The sequence below is a fragment of the Salvelinus sp. IW2-2015 genome, linkage group LG11 (assembly GCF_002910315.2).
Source record: "Salvelinus sp. IW2-2015 linkage group LG11, ASM291031v2, whole genome shotgun sequence".
Lineage (NCBI taxonomy): Eukaryota > Metazoa > Chordata > Actinopteri > Salmoniformes > Salmonidae > Salvelinus > Salvelinus sp. IW2-2015.
In genome coordinates, this window is record NC_036851.1 from 18,077,862 (window position 1) to 18,100,544 (window position 22,683).

Genomic DNA, 22,683 nt, shown 5'->3' on the forward strand with positions numbered 1-22,683 from the left:
AAGACGGAAGCGTCCTGCTGCTGGGTTGTGCCTCCTACGGCTCCTCACGTCTCCTGATGTACTGGCCTGTTCCCTGGTTGCGCCTCCATGCTCTGGACACTACGCTGACAGACACAGCAAAACCTTCTTGCCACAGCTCGCATTGATGTGCCATCCTGGATGAGCTGCACTACCTGAGCCACTTGTGTGGGTTGTAGACTCCGTCTCGTGCTACACTAGAGTGAGAGCACCGCCAGCATTCAAATGACCAAAACATCAGCCAGGAAGCATAGGAACTGAGAAGTGGTCTGTGGTCACCACCTGCAGAATCACTCCTTTATTGGGGGTGTCTGGCTAATTGCCTATAATTTCCACCTTTTGTCTATTCCATTTGCACAACAGCATGTGAAATTTATTGTCAATCAAGTGTTGCTTCCTAAGTGGACAGTTTGATTTCACAGAAGTGTGATTGACTTGGAGTTACATTGTGTTGTTTAAGTGTTCCCTTTATTTTTTTGAGCAGTGTATATACGTACCAGTGACAACTGCTAATGAAGTCACTGAAACCCTTAACAAAGAGTTGCAGTCTGTTTTGGAATGGGTGGCTGTAATAAACTGGTCCTGAAAATCTCTAAAACTAAGAGCATTGTATTTGGTACAAATCATTCCTTAAGTTCTAGATCTCAGCTGAATCTGGTAATGAATGGTGTGGCAGTTGAACAAGTTGAGAAGACTAAATTACTTGGTTTTACCTTAGATTGTAAACTGTCATGGTCAAAACATACAGATTCAATGGTTGTAAAGATGGGGAGAGGTCTGTTCATCTCTACGTCCGCTTTTTTGACGCCACACTCCAAAAAGCAAGCTCTGCAGGCTCTAGTTTTGTCTAATCTTGATTATTGTCCAGTCGTGTGGTCCAGTGCTGCAAGGAAAGACCTTGTTAAGTTGCAGCTGGCCGAGATCAGAGCGACATGTTTTGCTCTTCATTGTAATCAGAGGGCTGATATACTATGCATGCCAGTCTCTCTTGGCTAAGAGTTGAGGAGAGACTGACTACATCACTTCTTCTTTTTATAAGAATCATTAATGTGTTGGAAATCCCAAATTGTTTGCATTGTCAATTTACACACAGCTCTGACACACACACATACCCCACCAGACATGCCACCAGCGGTCTTTTCACAGTCCCCAAATCCAGAACAAATTCAAGAAAGTGTACAATATTATTTAGATCCCTTATTGCATGGAATTTCCTTCCATCTCTTATTGCTCAAATAAACAGCAAACCTGGTTTCAAAAAACAGATAAAGCAACACCTCATGGCAGAACGACTCTCCCCTATTTGACCTAGATAGTTTGTGTGTATGCATTGATATGTAGGCTACGTGTGCCTTTAATTTTTTTTTATGTAGTTCTGTCCTTGTCTATTGATGTTCTGTATTTTGTCATGTTTCATGTTTTGTGTGGACCCCAGGAAGAGTAGCTGCTGCTTTTGCAACAGCTAATGGGGATCCTAATAAAATACAAAATACCAATACCAAATGACTGCATATGCTGTATAGGCATAGCTAGTATCGTTGATGATATACTGTATGACTTTAAGTATGTGTAATTTGCTCTGTTAAACCTACTCTTAGGAATGACTTTGATTGCAATACTAAATATATTCAGTTATTAAGTGGAGATCTTTACATAATCATTCTAATTATAACACATTGGTAGTAGTCTGTGACAAATATCTAAGCAGGGCTGGGTTTGGTTAAGACTCTGGATGGGAGACCAGAAGGATAGCTGTAGATGGATCAACTCTCCAGTACGAAGTGTTGCCCAGCCTGTAGTTTTTTCACCCAGCCTGTTTCAAAGTTACAAATTCAGCATATTTTATACAAGGATTTGTTACCATGATGACATAATCCTGTGGTTGAACTTTCACCATCAACATAAGAGTTGATGTCTTTTTTCAAATCCTATGTCACATAGATTCCGTGTCACAATATGTTGAAAAATGATATTGAAACAACATTGATTCAACCAGTTTGTGCCCTGTTTTCAATACTTTTCAATAGCTCATGTTCGAATGACAACGGCACTGAGTCTTTTATTGTATTTATTATGAGATTGGAGAACACATTGGGAGGGATCTTAGAACAAACAGAATCTTTACAGATCCTTGATATCCTTCATCTGCACATATGGACTGCCCTCTTCAATTCAAATCACCGGTTTTCAATGGGTTTCAGGTCTGAAAACTGAGATGACCATTGCAAAATGTGGATTTTGTGGCCAATTAACCATTTCTTTGTGGATTTTGAGGTGTGCTTTGGGTTATTGTCTTGCTGGAAGAGCCACTTGCAGCCTCCTTGTAGAGGCAACCAGGTTTTTGGCAAAAAATAACCTGGTTCTGTGTAAAGTTGACCTTAATGTTTTACAGTAGGGAATACATACCTACTGTAAAATATGGTGGTGGATCTGATGTTATAGGGCTACTTGCTTCCACTGGTCCTGATATTTTAGGCAAAAACCTGGTTGCCTCTGCCATGAGGCTAGATTATTAATTATTATGTTGCTTATAATAAAGTTAGCTAGCTTGCTTAACATTGACAATATGGTCGAACTAGCTACATTACCCATATTGTTGTTGTCAAAAACAGATTTCTTGTCATCTTTTGGTTGAAAAGGTAAAAGGTCATTGGTGAAATATCACAACTCGGCAACTCAGGCAACAACATTTTTCTCTGAGTTTCCCACTTGTAATTACAAATTGGAGTGTCGCTCAAGTGAACTTCCGATAACTCCGATAGCACGTGAACACAGCATGAGCAATTTTTTTGGGAGTTCACAGTTCTCACCAAATCTCCCTCTCTGTTCATACCATTTAGCATGGACATTGCCATTGAGGGCTACTACCATTGTAAAGGTGTCAACTGGGTGGGGATTCCTATGGGTTGGGAGAGATCAGCAAATGATCAGAGCATTGTCTTCTTCTTCAAATTTGGTTTGTAAATGGCTTTAAGCTATATCACTGCCATCTAGTGGCCACAATAGATTAATGACACACAATATATGGTTCGGGACAATAGCACTGCAAGATGAAGTGAATCACCTATATTAGCTTTACACTTTTTTCAAACACAAAATAATAAGAAAATGGACTATATTAAAATGGATCCTCAATGGTGCTGCCCATGCCGTCATAGCCTCCATAATGGCACAGATACAGACATGAGATCTCTATCTATCTCTATGGTTCATACCCAGTTTGGCGCAGGGGTTCAGCTTCTCTTTGTTTGTTATTTTGACTAAATGTATGTGGTCTTTATTATTTTGAGATGAGGAGTTCTATGAACGACTGTAATTTATACTATGTAGGCTATTTTAGAGTGTAGAAGTAAGTTGGTATGACCTAATCCAGGTTGGTAGTTTCCTAGCAACTAGTATGTAGGCTATTTTAGAGTGTAGAAGTGAGTTGGTATGACCCAATCCAGGTTGGTTACCAGCAACTAGTATTTCTACCAGGTTGTTTCGGGATAGGATACTAAATTTCTACCTGCCTGTCCATTCATACGAGGAGATTCTACTTTACATTCTACTTTTGTAATTTTTATGGATCAATTTGTTGGCCTATTCAAGTCGACAGCCACCCACTGATCACCTTGTAGTTGGCTAAATAAAATACCATTGGCCATGAGACACGTTACTTTGTCACATAAAGACCTAGCCTAATATGCTCTATTTGCATATTTCATATTGTTTTATATATCTAATAACGACTAGTAAGGTACAATGCTCTGCTACATGCCACGTTCGCGTGAGTCAAATAAAAACACCCTAATGATTGGTTAATAAATAGTACCTCCAACTATGCAGGTAATGTGGCATTAGTCGCCACAGATGGTTTGTTTACCTCCAACTAGCACGTGAACGTGGCATTAGTCGCCACAGATGGTTTGTTTACATACTGTAGCAGGTTAGGAAAAGGGTTAAGGTTAGGCTTAGCTACAATGCTACTGTAGAACAAGGAAGTAGCCAGGAGCCAATAGAAAGAGAAGCAAACGGGAGCTTGGTTTCCCTGAGCGGTTCTTCCCTGGAGTTTCCCTGGACAGGAGTGACATGCTGACCAGACAGGACACGTCACGTGCGCAAGCATTTCAAAATAAATTTAGAAATCCATGTTATTCAATTATTGCACCCACACTGCTCGTGCGCGCCAACGAGCGTCTGCATTGCCAAGGGCTAAAATAGAAGTCATTCCTATTTCTGATGCAGATCGCGCTGCAAGTCCTGCCTCTCCCATCTCCTCATTGGTTTATAGAAGCAGGTACCCACGTTCCATCTCCTCATTGGTTATACCCACGTGGGTGATTGAAAGACAAACTGTTTTGCCGGTCGTCGTGGTATTACTATGAAAGTTTAGATGCCAATCACCATATAAATTCAAAGATGAAAAAGCCTGGAAGGAGGAGAGATGACTAGAAACGATTCGGTTGACCGTTTTATGTGTGGATTGATTGTCGGAGTAGAGGACCTTGTGCATTTCAGGTAAAATAACAACTCAATGTTTATATCCCAGGACAAATTAGCTAGCAACAGCAAGCTAGCTGAATAGGACAAATTAGCTAGCATGTGCAAGCGAGCTAGCTAAATTGCCATACATGTTTAATGCTATTCAACCTGTCCCGAAATTAATGTAATTGGTTCAGAGTTTGTTTTGATATTTTATCCTGCGTGTCGTGATCGCGTTTGGTGTGGGGGGACAAAATACATTTATGCACAATGGCGCACGCGCGCAGCCAGTTTGGGTTCTGTGTCAGTCAGAGGGCACGTACGAGTGGATCCCTTTTGTCAAGTCGCCTTTCAAAGTTTGTTCCATTATGGGGATAAACAATGTCTGACTTGCGCCTACATGTCGACTACATGAACTTTACAAAAATCATGTGATCAAAGGTCATGAAGTTTTGACTGCAGTCGACTGCAAGTTTCTGCAGTTGCTCTTCACCATGGGCGTTGATGATCAATTAAAAAAGTGTTTAACAAGTCAGGCTGCTCAGCTGATTGGTTGACATACTGTAAATTGAGACATTTTATGACTAAACTTAACAGAATAATAAATTATATTAACAAAACAAGATAAATGACATAAAACATAATGGAAAAAGACTTTGTACTGCCTTAAATTATATCATGGGCAGGAAACCCAATTAATCTCCACCGTTCATTGAAGTTGATGGGTCATTTATAACAAACACTTTCGATATTGCCAATCACTTCAATGACTATTTCACTAGTGAAGTGGAAAAACTCAGAAGTGAAATGAGAACATTGAACAGTAAACCATCATATTTTTGTATAAAATATCTAATAATTGAAGAGAAGGACTGCTGTTTTGAATTTGGTCAGGTTAGTGTGGGAGAGGTGAATTTTTTTTAATGATAAGCCACCAGGTATAGACAACCTTGATGGGAAAGAATTGAGAATTGTAGCATCTAAAGGAGTATGTGTGAACACAGGTGTGGAAGGAAGCTGAAGTAATTTCACTGCCTAAAATTTCTAACAGCCTCCCAATCAGTTTGCTGCCTGTTTTTAGTAAACTAATGGAGAGAATTGTGTTTGACCAAAACCAATGCTATTTTTCAGAGAACAAGTTAACTACTGAATTTCAGCATGCACATAGAGGACACTCAACTTGTACTGCACTGACTAGATGACTGATGATTGGTTACAAGAAATGGGTAATAAGATGATAGTTGGAGCTCTATTGTTAGATTTCAGTGCAACCTTTGATGTTATTGATCATAAATTGTTACAAAAAAACTCACTTGCTATAGCTTTACATCAACTGCCATCAACTGCCATGGTTGGATAGTTATTTATCCAATAGAACCCAGAGAGTTTTAGTCAATGGAAGCTTGTCTTGGGCCGTTACTCTTCTCTATTTTTACAAATGATTTTCCACTGGTCTTACACAAAGCTAGAATGACTATGTATGCAGATGATTCCACACTCTTCATGTCAGCACCCAAAGCCAGTGAGCTCACTGAAATTATAAATAAGGAGTTACAGTCAGTAGCAGAATGGGTGCTTAATAATAAACTGCTCTTAAATACATCTAAGACGTAAACCTCAACTGGAGTTGTACATAAAGGGTGTGACCATTGAACAAGTTGAGGAAGCTGAACTCCTAGGTATAATATTGGATGGTCAATTATCATGGTAAAGTTATATTGACAAAGTTGTTGTGAAGATGGTGTGGGGTACGTATGTTATACAATGATTTTGACACAAAAATCAACTGTACTAGTTGTTCAGGCTCTGGTCTTGTCCCATCTTGATTACTGTCTGGTAATATGGTCAAGTGCAGCAAAGAAAGACCTAGCAAAGTTGCAGCTGGCTCGAAACAGAGCAGCACACCTTGCTCTTAACTGCACATACAGAACTAACATCAACAACATGCCTGTCTTTCCTGTTTGACAAGAGAGTAACTGCTTTTCTTTTAGCGTTTATGAGAAATATTACTGTGATGAGAATTCCAGATTGTCTGCATAATCAAATAACATTCAGCTCAGACACCCATACATACCCCACAAGACATACTACCATGGATCTCTTCACAGTTCCCAAGTCCAAAGCGAATTCACACCAATGCATAGTATTATACAGAGCCATGATCACATGGAACTCCCATCTTCAATTACTCAAGCAAACAGCAAAATGACCTTCAAATGTTTTATAAAACAACATCTCACGGCAAAATAGGGACTGTAAAATGACACACGCACACACACAAACACAGACACACTATCACACTCTCACACACAGAGGACATTACACACTCACACACACTCACACTCTAACAAACATAATAACACACTCTATCATTTTCTCACACACACATAATATGCACTTGCATTCACACCCACTCACATACAATCATCATATATGCTGCTGCTACTCCGTTTATCATATACCTGTCACGTTCCTGACCTGTTTTCTGTTGTTTTGTATGTGTGTGATGGTCAGGGCGTGAGTTTTGGATGGGCAGTCTATGTTTGCTGTTTCTATGTTGGTTTTGGGTTGCCTGGTATGGCTCTTAATTAGAGGCAGGTGTTTTGCGTTTTCTTCTAATTGAGAGTCATATTAAGGTAGGTTGTTCTCACTGTTTGTTTGTGGGTGATTGTCTCCTGTGTCCTTGTCAGTGTACCACACGGGACTGTAGCGTTTGTTCGGTTTTTGTGTAGTCTGTTTTCCCTGTCCGTGCGTTCTTCGTGTTTTATGTAAGTACTCTCGTTCAGGTCTGTCTTCTTCGTTTTGTAAAATATTCAAGTGTTCTTCGTGTGTTTAGTTTTGTCTTGTAAATAAAGTTTCATGATGTATTCAAAACCCGCTGCACGTTGGTCAAATCCATGCTACTCCTCTTCTGATGAGGAGAAGGAGGAAGCGCGTTACAGAACCCTTATTCATACATTTTCTACCTTTATCACTCCAGTATCCCTGCACATTGTAAATATGCTACTGGAACTGACTGACCCTGTTATAATATGCTTTCTTACTTTCACTTGTTTTTCTCATTTTAGTTTTTGTGCTACCCTATGTTATATGTAGTATTACATTGACATTGATTATTGCATTGTTTGGTTTACAGCTTGCAAGAAAGGCATTTCACTGTACTTGTGCACGTGACATTAAAACTTGAAGAAATCTAAACACACATTATTCTTTAGTTGTTTTGTTTGTATGTACAGTACTAGTCAAAAGTTTGGACACCTACTCATTCAAAGATTTTTCTTTATTTTTACTATTTTCCACGTTGTAGAATAATAGTGAAGACATCAAACTATTAAATAACACATATGGAATCATGTAGTAACCGTTTGCCTTGATGACAGCTTTGCACACTCTTGCCATACCCGCAACCAGCTTCATGCTGTAGTCACCTGGAATGAATTTCAATTAACAGGTGTGTCTTGGTAGGATAAAATGTAAGCTTCCCCAAATTGAAACTCACGAGCTGCCTATGGTCTTCACTATAACACCCATAAAAAGGGTTTGCTCCCATGGATGCTGCTGAGGGGAGGACAGCAAATGGAATGGAGCCAATGGAATGGCATCAAACACATGGAAGCCATGCATTTGACACTATTCCGCCATTACCATGAGGCCGTCCTCCCCAATTAAGGTGCCACCATCCTCCTGTGGCGTGCAAACATAAGAGGTCCCATGAAAAAAACGTGCTGCCTATGAAAATCAAAGGCCAATCCAAGTGATTTGTTCTGGCGCCTGCCAAAGACATGACTCAAACAAGAACCAATTTGCCATTCATACAGTACAAATGAATGTCATATTTGAGGCTCTCTCTCACTAGATTGTAGCCTACAATATACACACATGATTTCAGTTTGTGAGTGATATGGGGATTGGAGATATGTTTATTTCAACATTATAAAGCAAAACTTTTATAAACAATGGCAACCCTGTCATGTTGATCTGAGCCTTGCTGTTGGAAAACCACATTAGTGTCTGATTTTCAGATGTTGCAGTTCCACCTCCCCCAACTAAACTCCTCAACTTTCCTCTACGGTCGGTTGCTTTAGCCTTACCACTCTAACGCGCCCAGACCCTTCTCCATTGAATATTTTCGCAACGCCCACTTCCGCCAGCCTTCCTATCACTGGTCAGATTGCGCGCACATGGTCCTTCACATTGCTCTCTTCCGCGTCAACATGGCGGCATCCATCGTATCCCAGATTGTAGCGAGAGGACTACGTGGAGCAAGCGCCAAGCACTTGTTTCTTGACAAATTCAAGGTACCGACATCATTTATAAATGTTCACAATATGCTTCTGATGTTATAATGGCTGGTTCCAGTGTAGTGCATTCGCTGTCATTGTCACCGACAGGTCTCGAGCTTGCCAGCCTGGCTGCTGTAGCTAGAAACAAACAGCTCAAAGTTGAGAAACAGCTCGCTGATGAGCGTGTGCAGTCCATTATCTTACCAACGGTGAGATAAATGTAATGACATTTCATAAAACACCATTTCAAAAGAAGACAACTATTATTCGAACACGACATCAGCACTGTCATATTTGATTTCCATCACAACATCTGCATGCGTTTTTGTCTTAACTGTCCTTGTGTAGTGCAATGTTAGAGCCACTAGATAAAGTACCTTTATCCAATCAGCTTGGTAATGTTTTAAATGCCGTTTTGAATAGATACTATATATTGTGTCATTGTTCTGGATCGCTATTGGTGCAATGGTAACTGTAGTGCTGAATTGAGTATTAAGTGTCATTGACAACAGAATAGCTGCTAAATAATTAGGTATATTTGTGTGGAAACATTTTGAGCTAGTTGTTTTGCCAGGCTGATCATGTAAAAACAATGTCATGAAGGTGCGTCGTGTATATAACTAAAATGTGATATTGATTGACCTCTGTTTTTCCCGTGGTAATTCACTATGCAACCTTTGACCCTAATTGACTGACTAAAATGCCTACATAAGTGTTTAATAGTAAAGTCAGCTTTCAAGATGTGGTAATAGTTCAAAGGTCAGTGCTATTTGCACTTTAAACTTTATAATTAATGTAGATAAAGTTTTAATGTTGCTAAATAGATTCTATGGTTTTGCACTTTGTACATCATGGCAGATGTTTTGGGGTTTGCGCAGTTGTGGCAGTTTGTCAGTGACACCTGGGGATAAAGATTAACTTGGGAGTGGATGTGGCTGGATGTCTTTGTTTACTGTATCCAAACCTCCATGAAATATACTGACACAATTAGAGGAGCTTATGTCCTCTGTACTACAGCAGTATTATGTAGTTGTGAAGAACACGTTTTTGAAAGAAGCATGAGTGATTCCTCACGAAACCCAGACAAAAATAGATTTTCATGCTGGATGGTTGACATATTTGACATTTGTATCTAAAAGCATAATTGAGAAATAATTCATAAAAGTTAGCATATTTATTACATTTTTGGTCTTACCCAGGACTCCATTAAAACTCCAGTGTTTAATCTGTAGGTGCTACAAAGAAAACATTGGTGTCATATGAAGCTTTACCGCTTGCTCTAATATGTCATATTTTGATTTGAATAACTTTCTCTTTTTTTTACATTAAAGCTAGACATTGCCACGAGCAGCACCGGAGATATTAAGATGAGTGAGATGCAACACTTCACAGCCACACACACACACACAGTATCTGCGCATGTGCACGGGCGTTTAACTGTTCACAGTGTGGTAGCCAGGGCATCAAAACAGCGGAGATGTTGAGCCTCGTGCTTCAACGCTCTAAGTTGTTGCGGAAATTGACCCACTATGCTGTCTACTTCATATCGCTGAGTAAACCTTTTAATTCATGAATATTGAAAAATATAAACATGATTATTGAAAAAAAAAAACGATCTGTCTAATAAAAACCCTTTAACTGGCACACAGAAGTACATATCAGACATTTTGTTTGGGCTGAAACATTTGTATTTAGCTCTAATATAGGACAAAAATAAATAAATAATTTTCATGACTTAAAATTGGATAACACATCTCAAACAGCCAGTTGAGTTGCCCAGTTAGGGTAAACTCATTTTGTATTGAAATTTGCAAAGACTTTTTAAATAATAATAAAAAGTATACATTTTAATTAACATTGTCTGCTTCCTTTATAATTGAAGACGGGCATAGGTAAATAAGGACTGATATCAAATATTAATAAAATGATACAGTTGTGTATTAATATGTAAATTAACGTGTTTACTGTTTATATGCTCATAATTATGGCTGACCCCAATTAGTCGATTGTTTGGTTGATAGGCTGTTGGTCAAGCAATAGCAAATATATATATATATATACACACACACACACAGTGCATTCGGAAAGTATTCAGACCTCTTTACTTTTTCCACGTGTTACGTTACAGCCTCATTCTGAAATGTATTCAATTGTTTTTTCCCTCATCCATCTACACACAATACCCCATAATGACAAAGCAAAAACTGTTTAGATTTTTTTGCAAATGTATAATTTAAAAAAATATCACATTTACATAAGTATTCAGACCCATTACTCAGCACTTTGTTGAAACACCTTTTGGAAGCGATTACAGCCTTGAGTCTTCTTGGGTATGACACTACAAACTTGGCACACCTGTATTTGGGGAGTTTCTCCCAATGTCTGCAGATTCTCTAAAGCTATGTCTGGTTGGATGGGCAGCGTCGCTGCACAGCTATTTTCAGGTCTCCAGAGTTGTTCGATAGGGTTCAGTCCGGGCTCTGGCTGGGCCACTCAAGGAAGCTATTCCTGCATTGTTTTGGTTGTGTGCTTTGGGTCGTTGTCCTGTTGGAAGGTGAATCTTCGCCCCAGTCTGAGGTCCTGAACGCTGGTTTTCATCAATGATCTCAATGTACTTTGCTCTGTTCATCTTTGCATCGATCCTGACTAGTCTCCCAGTCCCTGCTGCTGAAAAGACATCAACACAGCATGATGTTGCCGCCGCCGTGCTTCACCGTAGGAATGGTGTCAGGTTTTCTCCTGACGTGACGCTTGGCATTCAGGCCAAAGCGTTCAATCTTGTTTCTGAGAGTCCTTTAGGTTCCTTTTGGCAAACTTCAAGAGGGCTGTCGTGCCTTTTACTGAGGAGTGGCTTCCATCTGGCCAGTCTACCACAAAAGCCTGCTTGGTGGAGTGCTGCAGCAATGGTTGTCCTTCTGGAAGGTTCTCCCATCTCCACAGAAGAACTCTGGAACTCTGTCAGAGAGACCATCGGGTTCTAGGTCTCCTCCCTGACCAAGGCCCTTCACCCCCGATTGCTCAGTTTGGCCGGGCGGCCAGCTCTAGGAAGAGTCTTGGTGGTTCCAAACTTCTTCCATTTAAGGATGATGGAGGCCACTGTGTTCTTGGGGACCTTCAATGCTTCAGACATTTTTTTTGGTACCCTTCCCCAGATCTTTCCCTCGACACAATCCTGTCTTGGAATTCTACGGACAATTCCTTTGACCTCATGGCTTGGTTTTTGCTCTGACATGCACTATCAACTGTGAGACCTTATATAGACAAGTGTGTGTGCCTTTCCAAATCTTGCCTAATCAATAGAATTTTCCACAGATGGAATCCAATCAAGTTGTAGAAACATCTCAAGGATGATCAATGGAAACAGGATACACCTGAGCTCAATTTCAAGTCTCATAGCAAAGGGTCGGAATTCTTATGTAAATAAAGGCAAACATTTCCAAAAAGCTGCTTTTGTTTTGTCATTATGGGGTGTGGAATCGACTAAACATTGAGATATTAAATAAATGATAGGAAAGAAGCATAGAATCAAAGGAGTGAAAGAGACTGAGTTTCATGTCAGAAGTTAATGGTTCTATGAAGAAAGACAGAAGGCTATGAAGAAAGACAGAAGGTGTTGGGTGGACGAGAGGAGAGCAACGTGTTGAGACAGATGGACATCTGTGGATTAGGGGAAGCAGTGGTTGAGCTCAGGAGGTGAGGACAGATTCCCTTAAGGGAGTAATAAGGGTTTGGTATCCTGTTACCCTCTTTCTGTTGAACCATAAGATGTAAGGATTGGAGAGAAGGGGTGTCTTAAGTGGGATCTATATAACTGTGATGGTGAGAAATGTTTGGCTGTCTGAATTACAGCTGTACAGAACCTTTGGGAATAATTAAACTTGGTTAAAGCTTCTCTAGTGTCCGTGAGTTACTTACTCTGTAAAATAAGAACCTAACAGGGGTATTGTGAGTAGATTGAGGAAAATGCACTGTATGGAAAAATACACTTTTAAAAATGTAAACTAATCGATATGTCAAAAGAACAGACGGCTTTCAGTTTTTTTGTCGGGAACAGCCCTACTTATACAGTGGGGAGAAAAAGTATTTGATACACTGCCGATTTTGCAGGTTTTCCTACTTACAAAGCATGTAGAGGTCTGTAATTTTTTATCATAGGTACACTTCAACTGTGAGAGATGGAATCTAAAACAAAAATCCAGAAAATCACATTGTATGATTAAGTAATTAATTTGCATTTTATTGCATGACATAAGTATTTGATACATCAGAAAAGCAGAACTTAATATTTGGTACAGAAACCTTTGTTTGCAATTACAGAGATCATACGTTTCCTGTAGTTCTTGACCAGGTTTCACACACTGCAGCAGGGATTTTGGCCCACTCCTCCATACAGACCTTCTCAGATCCTTCAGGTTTCGGGGCTGTCGCTGGGCAATACGGACTTTCAGCTCCCTCCAAAGATTTTCTATTGGGTTCAGGTCTGGGGACTGGCTAGGCCACTCCAGGACCTTGAGATGCTTCTTACGGAGCCACTCCTTAGTTGCCCTGGCTGTGTGTTTCGGTCGTGTCATGCTGGAAGACCCAGCCACGACCCATCTTCAATGCTCCTACTGAGGGAAGGAGGTTTTTGGCCAAGATCTCGTGATACTTGGCCCCATCCATCCTCCCTCAATACGTGCAGTCGTCCTGTCCCCTTTGCAGAAAAGCATCCCCAAAGAATGATGTTTCCACATCCATGCTTCACGGTTGGGATGGTGTTCTTGGGTTGTACTCATCCTTCTTCTTCCTCCAAACACGGCGAGTGGAGTTTAGACCAAAAAGCTCTATTTTTGTCTCATCAGACCACATGACCTTCTCCCATTCCTCCTCTGGATCATCCAGATGGTCATTGGCAAACTTCAGACGGGCCTGGACATGCGCTGGCTTGAGCAGGGGGACCTTGCGTGCGCTGCAGGATTTTAATCCATGACGGCGTAGTGTGTTACTAATGGTGTTCTTTGAGACTGTGGTCCCAGCTCTCTTCAGGTCATTAACCAGGTCCTGCCGTGTAGTTCTGGGCTGATCCTCACCTTCCTCATGATCATTGATGCCCCACGAGGTGGGATCTTGCATGGAGCACCAGACCGAGGGTGATTGACCGTCATCTTGAACTTCTTCCATTTCTAATAATTGCTCCAACAGTTGTTGCCTTCTCACCAAGCTGCTTTCCTTGTGCAGGTCTACAATTTATCCCTGATGTCCTTACACAGCTCTCTGGTCTTGGCCATTGTGGAGAGGTTGGAGTCTGTTTGATTGAGTGTGTGGACAGGTGTCTTTTATACAGGTAACGAGTTCAAACAGGTGCAGTTAATACAGGTAATGAGTGGAGAACAGGAGGGCTGTCTTAAAGAAAAACTAACAGGTCTGTGAGAGCCGGAATTCTTACTGGTTGGTAGGTGATCAAATACTTATGTCATGCAATAAAATGCAAATTATTTACTTAAAAATCATACAATGTGATTTTCTGGATTTTTTTTTTAGATTCTGTCTCTCACAGTTGAAGTGTACCTATGATAAAAATTACAGACCTCTGCCGATTTTGCAGGTTTTCCTACTTACAAAGCATGTAGGAAAACCTGCAAAATCGGCAGTGTTTCAAATACTTGTTCTCCCCACTGTATCTGTAAAATTACATGTACTGAAAAATATTGTGAAACATATTGAAGATAACAGGCAGATAGAATAATTTATATTTTTTTCATATTTACTATTTGCACAGACCAAAAAATCTTATAACAATATTTGTCCATAATCGCTAGCTTTGACTAAATTGCTTTCCCTTAATGGGCAACTCAAGCGCCTTGTAGAGCATTTTTTTTCAAGAGTTCCTAACATTTTAAATTTAATTCCAAAATTATGTTTTAGTTTTTTACAGGCCTGTAATTTCCATTTTATACACAATTAATACTGAAATGTTTGATTTTTCTAACGTTCATGTCCTGGTTTTCAACCATTTTTGAATGTTTGTTTAAAAAAATACTGGATTCCGATAATGAAAACCACCTGATCATTTTACTCAATTACATTGGTTGAGATGATTAAAAATGGCAAATAAAATTAATGTGTTTTCATTTTTAGAATTGGTTGTCAAAATTAGCTCAACTGCCCGGTTGAGCTGCCTGTTAAAGGGATTATACACTAGCATATCATATCATACATATCATTATACAATTGCATATCAAAGTAGCAGAGAAATAGTTCAAAATGGTCGCCCTCTGCTGGTGATTTGCAGGATGTGCAATGATACAAGTAAATGAAGGGCTATGATTTTCTTACATTGTGATTCACATTTTTTAAATATTTTTTATTACTACGTCATTTTCTCTGTATAAAATGGGCCATACCTATTTTAAATTAGCAGAGATCCCACTCTGGAACTTTGATATCCCCGTAGAGTATATATTAAACTCAGCAAGAAAAGAAATGTCCCTTTTTGTAAAAATCCAAATAACTTCACAGCTCTTCATTGTAAAGGGTTTAAACACTGTTTCACATGCTTGTTCAATGAACCATAAACAATTAATGAACATGCACCTGTGGAAAGGTCATTAAGACACTAACAGCTTACAATTATGGTCACAGTTATGAAAACTTAGGACACTAAAGAGGCCTTTCTACTGACTCTGAAAAACACCAAAAGAAAGATGCCCAGGGTCCCTGCTCATCTGTGTGAACGTGCTTTAGGCATGCTGCAAAGAGGCATGAGGACTGCAGACGTGGCCAGGGCAATAAATTGCAATGTCCGTACTGTGAGACGCCTAAGACAGCGCTACAGGGAGACAGGACGGACAGCTGATCATCCTCGCAGTGGCAGACCACGTGTAACAACACCTGCACGGTACATCCGAACATCAAACCTGCGGGACAGGTACAGAATGGCAACAATAACTGCTCGAGTTACACCAGGAACGCACAATCCCTCCATCAGTACTCCGACTGTCCGCAGTAGGCTGAGAGCGGCTGGACTGAGGGCTTGTAGGGCTGTTGTAAGGCAGGTCCTCACCAGACATCACCTGCAACAACGTCGCCTATGGCCACAAACCCACCGTCGCTGGACCAGCCAGGACTGGCAAAAATTGCTCTTCACTGACGAGTCGCGGTTTTGTCCTGGTGATTTTATCGTCGAAGGAATGAGCGTTACACCGAGGCCTGTACTCTGGAGCGGGATCGATTTGGAGGTGGAGGGTCACAGCATCATCGGACTGAGCTTGTTGTCATTGCAGGCAATCTGAGCGCTTTGCGTTACATCCTCCTCCCTCATGTGGTACACTTCCTGCAGGCTCATCCTGATATGACCCTCCAGCATGACAATGCCACCAACCATACTGCTCGTGATTTCCTGCAAGACAGGATTGTCAGTGTTCTGCCATGGCCAGCGAAGAGCCCTGATCTCAATCCCATTGATCACGTCTGGGACCTAATGGATCGGAGGGTGAGGGCTAGGGCCATTCCCACCAGAAATGTCAGTGAACTTGCAGGTGCCTTGGTGGAAGAGTGGGGTAACATCTCACAGCAAGAACGGGTAAATCTGGTGCAGTCCATGAGGAGGAGATGCACTGCAGTACTTAATGCAGCTGGTGGCCACACCAGATACTGACTGTTACTTTTGATTTTGACCCCCCTTTGTTCAGGGACAGATTATTCAATTTCTGTTAGTCACATGTCTGTGGAACTTGTTCAGTGTATGTCTGTTGTTGAATCTTGTTATGTTCATAGAAATATTTACACATGTTAAGTTTGCTGAAAATAAACTCAGTTGACAGTGAGAGGAGGACGTTTTCTTTTTTTGCTGAGTTCATGTTCAACAATATATTGAAACATCTAAAATGTTATTTTCAATATTCATAAATTATATAATACTACTCATAATAATACTCCTCAATAATACTACTCATATTACAGAGTGGTAAAGCTTCATATGAAACGGATTAAACATTATGGAGTCTTAAAGGAGGCCTGGGTAAAGCCAAAATGTCATAAATATACCAACTTTTATGAATTATTTCTCAATTATGCTTTTGGATACAAATGTTTAAAAATGTGTCAATACTTCCTCCAAAGGACTATTCTATGGATACATTTTTTTGTCTGGGTTTTATGAGGAATTACTCGTATGGGCTATTTGGGGTCACAGTTTGAAGGTCGCTGAGTGCTTTATTGGACTATTGGCCACAATGTCTGTACTGTAAGTTCTATTGCTGTAGCTAAAGTAGACTAAATATATAGTGAGCTTCAAAAGTATTGGGGCAGTGAAAATGGGTGTTTTGGATCTGTACTCCAGCACTTTGGATTTGAAATTATACAATACTATGAGGTTTAAGTGCAGACTGTCAGCTTTAATTTGAGGGTATTTTCATATCGGGTGAACAGTTAAGGAATTACAGCACTTTCTGTACATTGTCCCTCAATTTTAGGGTACCAAAAGTTTTGGGACATTTTCTTATGTGTATTAAAGTAGTCACAAGATTAGTATTTGGTCCCATATTCTTAGCACACAATGATTACATCAAGCTTGTGACTCTACAAACTTGTTGGATCCATTTGCTGTTTGTTTTTTGTTTGTATTTCAGATTATATTGTGCCCACAGGGTGTCTGGGATGATGTGAGCCGTGACCAGCCTTTCAAAGCATTTCATGTCTACGGGCATCATTGCCATTATGATCAATGTAATCAGCGGTATTTCCCTTTTATTCAGAGGTGATATGCATGGAGTGCACAGTTTCCCTGGTACCTACTTCTACCCACATATTATCTACCTGAAGCCCTGGACACAGTTACTGTATAACTCTCCCTCCCACGACTAGGCTAACACGAACAGCACTCTTAGCAAGCGCAGAAGACCATCCCCCTACTCACACATGGGTACTTGCTTTGAAAATCTGGTTCGGTATTCTGTGTATAGTGCTAAGTAAGCATATTTTCATCTAGTTGGTATAATGAGACAGTCCCTAGCTACTACAGCTATCTGGAAGAAGGCTTCGGATAATGAAAAAAGCACACACTGCCAAGTTGTATTACATTGCACATCTTTATATTGAAAAAAACGTTCAATTTTGAAAATTATGCTAGTAACTAGAGTTTCGAGTGTGCATGTGATAAAGGAAGTAACTAGATTCAATTGGATAGCATTAGATGATATATTGTAGTATTTTCTCTTACCCTTGTGTTACTGAGATATCAAGACACAGGCTGTGTTGTTGAGCTCAGCAAATCTTCCTCCAGATTCTAGCCTAGATGGGTGTGTTAATAACTTCCCTCAGCTTCAGGGGTTAAAGCACCCCCATCTCCCCTCCTTCCATTCAGCCTCTCCTTGTGTTCACACTTCATCTACATGCGAGCCTCAGCGCAATCTGCAGGGCCTGGATGTCTGCCAGCACTCCAAACAATTCATCTTTTTACTCAGTGACAGCACCGCTCTTCTACCCCAGTGGTAAACTTATGCAGAACTTCTAATCTACTTTTTCTGGCTGCAGCACCTGGTTTTGATACCCTCTCTCTCTTATGGGCCCGCTGCCGTTGTGATAAGAGTAACGATCCAGGAGGCTGTTGTCTGTGGCACAGTATCAGAGCCCGTTCAAGATGACTGACTGACTGGCAGGTAGAGTCACAATGGTGTCTCATTGGCTGTGACAGTCATCTGCTCCACAGGGAATTCAATTTCCAATGATTTGTCAATAACAATGCGCAGGAGATCACAATATTTCAGATGGTGTATGTGGGGGAGAGAAAGTTATGGGTGTTTTTTCTCCTCATAAATCAATCTCCTAAATAATTTTCTGCACAGCGAGATAATCCTCTGGCTGTTTTATTTTATTTTTACTGTTGCCGCACTGTGCTGAATTTGTGAACATTTGCAAATTTTTTAAGGTGTCGCAGCTCTGGCCCCGTAGTACTAACCAGCCTCAGCCCAACGTCAGCGTTGTGTGTGGGATACTGGAGCGAAAGAGGCGCTCAATGAGACTGTCCTGAATATTTTAGCGAGGGGGTGGGGGCTGCGACGACTCTGGTTGCTGGAACTTCAAAAGCCAGGCGGTTTTCCCATCTGTCTACAGCAAGAGCACATTTACATTTCCTTCCCATGGGGGATACAGTAGACCAAGTTAGCTATAACTGGATTTGAATATCATTTTGCCAAGGTTAATAGCCATTTCTGTAGCTCATAAGAGGTGTTTAGGCTTTTTCAATAATTTAGAAGGGCTGCGATCATTCTGAATTTGGCAGCCTCCAAAGCAAGAACGTAATGAATGAATGCACTCATACCCATCCAGTCAATTAATTTCTTCTTTACTGATGATAATTAGGTTGAGAGATGCTGGGAAACAGCAGCAGTTGAAATGGAAGGATAAAGAGCAATATTGTAAAAATAAAATCAGGATATTTGCTACTGTAGGGTATTGGCCTTCACTAGGCCTATATGTATTCCTCTTGCAACAATGGTAAAGTGTTCACACTTCCGTAGCTCCCACGTCCTGCACAAGTCATCCCAGTATGAGAGGAGTGCGCTTTGACAGACTGAGCATCCACACATCTTTCCTCAGTCTTCCCTCATGACCTGACACCTGCAATTACGTCTCTCTATGACGTCTCTTATTAACTATGCTAATTGCTAAACGTCCTATCTGGAGACCCAGAGTCTTGAGTTGTTCTCCTGCTAAGCCTGTCTGCAGCAGATTAGGCCCTCCTGTTCCTCACGTTGCCGATTGATGCAAATCTCCGTGATCTAAATCCTGTAGCTATGCTCCACTACTCCTGCCTCACCTTTGTTCCCCCTCTCTACCACAACACTGCTCCCATCCCAAACAGGCAGACGTTATGGTTCACGCCTTCCACCATGGCCTAATGGAGCCTCCTCCAGATCTCCTCAAATTCCTTTTCATGGCCGGGACATGACCTTGGCTTACACAGGCCAAGGACTTCCACTACATGTCTTTAGAATGGCAAGGACGAGATCAACTGAGATAGGACAGTGGTTATTAGTGATGGGGGGGGGAAGTAGTTGCATATCGGGATATTATTTTTGACATATCGTATAGTTTTGGTAATATTATTTTTGTGTAGTCGGCTGCACCTGCACCAAAACTCCAGTATTTTTCCTTCATAGCTTGTTCTCCATATTTTTTAAATAGGGAGCCAATTAGTTTTCAGCACTTTTATTTCCATGACTGATCAAAACAACATGTTTTCTCATTGCTTTCTCGTGTTCATCTGCTGCAGACATATCGTGAGCAATGTGTTTGAAACATCGAATCTCAATAAAATCACAGTATTGTATTGCAATACACATAGAATCGCAATATATATTGTATCGACACCTAAGTATCGTGATAATATGGTGTTGTGAGCTCCCTGGAAATTCCCAGCCCTATTTGAGGATGTTGTAGAAGAAACAAGGAAGTAACTACAGTACAGAGAGAGTAAGAGGTTCTGTTGGGTCCATTCCGTTCAAACAGCTTTTGACTCTTATTTTATTTAACCTTTATTTAACCAGGGAAAGCCCATTGAGACCCAGAGTCTCTTTTTCAAGGAAGACCTGGCCAAGAAGGCAGCAACAATCAGTATATTACATAGTTAAAACATACAACAATCCAGCCTAAATAAAATCATTTACACTCCTCTGTAACAGTCTCCCACCAATTCATTCAGTGGCACTAACATATCTAGATGAAGCATGGATTGTAGACTATTCCATGCGTCTGGTGCACAAGAAGAGAAGGCAGTCTTGCCTAACACTGAATATCCTGGGGACTTTAAGTAGCAACCACCTAGCAGACCGGGTATGGTAACTGCTGGTGGTGAAGGAGACCAGACTACAGAGGTAAATAGGGAGTTTACCCAAAAGGGCTTTGTAGATGAACGCATACATTTGTATCTTTCTGCTCACAAAGTGAGGTCCAACCTACCATTTGGTACAATGTGCAATGACAGGGAAACTGTGGGTGTTCTGTCATCAACATTTAATTAGTCCATTCATTTGAAGGGTCTGTTTTTTCCGAATAAATGCTGATCTGAATTAAGCTACTAGGCCTAATGCTTCATCGTGCGTGATAATACTACATGGTTGGTTTATATGCGAGGATTTATAGATGATTCACATTGGCCTGTTTACGCTGCCTTTCTGCCCCTTATTTCAGGGTCGCCTCCAACACTGCTAACTAGTATGCAGTGGCTGTCTAATTACAATACAGCCCATCTTTATGAGTCAGAACTAATAGCAAACTACCTCATTAGCTGGAAAACATTTAACTGCAATCAGGACAAGCAATGATTTTTATAACAAATCAAAGTGCAGTGTCTATCCACATTCCAGGTTCTGGTCTTGTAAGTGAATCAGGATTCCAAACCCCTTTAAACTCAACCGGATGGTTCGCTAAACAGAGGCAAAGGGCATGAGCTCAACCTGAATAGGAACAAATCAATTAGGTACAATTGGCAAACTTGCAATTTGTTAATTTCTTAAACATTTGATAAAGCCCCTTAAGGAGCATTCTGGTTAATTAACTGGGAGGCCATCCATTGGTGCTAATTAGCCAGAGTCATTTCAAAGGGTTAGGGCCTGGCCATGACTACTAATGAGAATTTTAACCCCAGGAGACATCTAGGGACGCCACTGTATTAGAAAAGATTCAGAACTGTCGACACATCCTCTAGAAGCTGTCTGGCTGGCTCTATCAGATTCAGAGGAGGGAGAGAATAAACACATGCATATATAGGATCACTTTTGTGGTGTTTAACAAAGACATAAAAACAACAAGAGTATGCACTTTTCTTGTGACGCTTGTAGGCCTACATGCATTCGGAAGTATTCAAACCCCTTGACTATTTCCACATTTTGTTACGTTACAGCCTTATCCTAAAATGGATTAAAAAATATATATATATTAATCAATCTACACACAATACCCAATAATGATTTTTGCAAATTTATATCTAAAAAAAATTGTTTTATTTTACTGTTTTATTTGAGTATTCAGACCCTTTGCTATGAGACTTGAAATTGAGCTCAGGTGCATCCTGTTTCCATTGATCATCCTTGATGTTTCTACAACTTGATTGGAGTCCACATGTGGTAAATTCAATTGATTGGACATTATTTGGAAAGGCGATGTCTATGTAAGGTCCAGTGCATGACACTGGACCTTACAGTGCATGTCAGAGCAAAAACCAAGCCATGAGGCCGAAGGAATTGTCCGTAGCTCTCCGAGACATGATTGATTTGTGTCGAGGCACAGATCTGGCGAAGGTTACCAAAACATTTCTGCAGCATTGAAGGTCCCCAAGAACACAGTGGCCTCCATCATTCTTAAATGGAAGAACTTTGGAACCAGAAAGTCATAGAGCTGGCCACCTGGCCAAACCCGAGCCATCGGAGAAGGGCCTTGGACAATGAGGTTTCCAAGAACCTGATGGCCACTCTGACAGAGCTCCAGAGTTCCTCTGTGGAGATGGCAGAACCTTCCAGAAGGACAACCATCTCTGCAGCACTTCACCAATCAGGCCTTTATGGTACAGTGGCCAGACGGAAGCCACTCCTCAGTAAAAGGCAAATGACAGTCTGCTTGGAGTTTTTCAGTGGCAGGGACTGGAAGGTTTAGTCCGGGTCGAGGGAAAGATGAACGGAGAAAAGTACAGAGAGATCCTTGATGAAAACCTGTTCCAGAGCGCTCAGGACCTCAGACTGGGGCGGAGGTTCACCTTCCAACAGGACAACGACCCTAAGCACACAGCCAAGACAACGGAGCAGTGGCTTCGGGACAAGTCTCTGAATACCTTGAGTGGCCCAGCCAGAGCCCGGACTTGAACCCGACCGGACATCTCTGGAGAGACCTGCAAGTAGCTGTGCAGCGACGCTTCCCATCCAACCTGGTAGAGCTTGAGGAT

General features: G+C 40.9%; 1 protein-coding gene and 1 long non-coding RNA gene across 2 annotated transcripts in view; both read left to right on the forward strand.

Annotated features, from left to right (window-relative positions):
- Positions 1–22,683, forward strand: part of LOC139028366 (uncharacterized) — a 474,307-nt gene that overhangs the window by 334,396 nt on the left and 117,228 nt on the right. The window lies entirely within an intron of this gene.
- suclg2 (succinate-CoA ligase GDP-forming subunit beta) overlaps positions 8,649–22,683 on the forward strand; it is a 131,263-nt gene continuing 117,228 nt past the window's right edge. Inside the window, exon 1 of the mRNA XM_023996335.2 lies at positions 8,649–8,780. Within this exon, the coding sequence (XP_023852103.2) occupies positions 8,664–8,780 (117 nt within the window). The 5' untranslated portion in view covers positions 8,649–8,663. The remainder of the gene's footprint in view (positions 8,781–22,683) is intronic.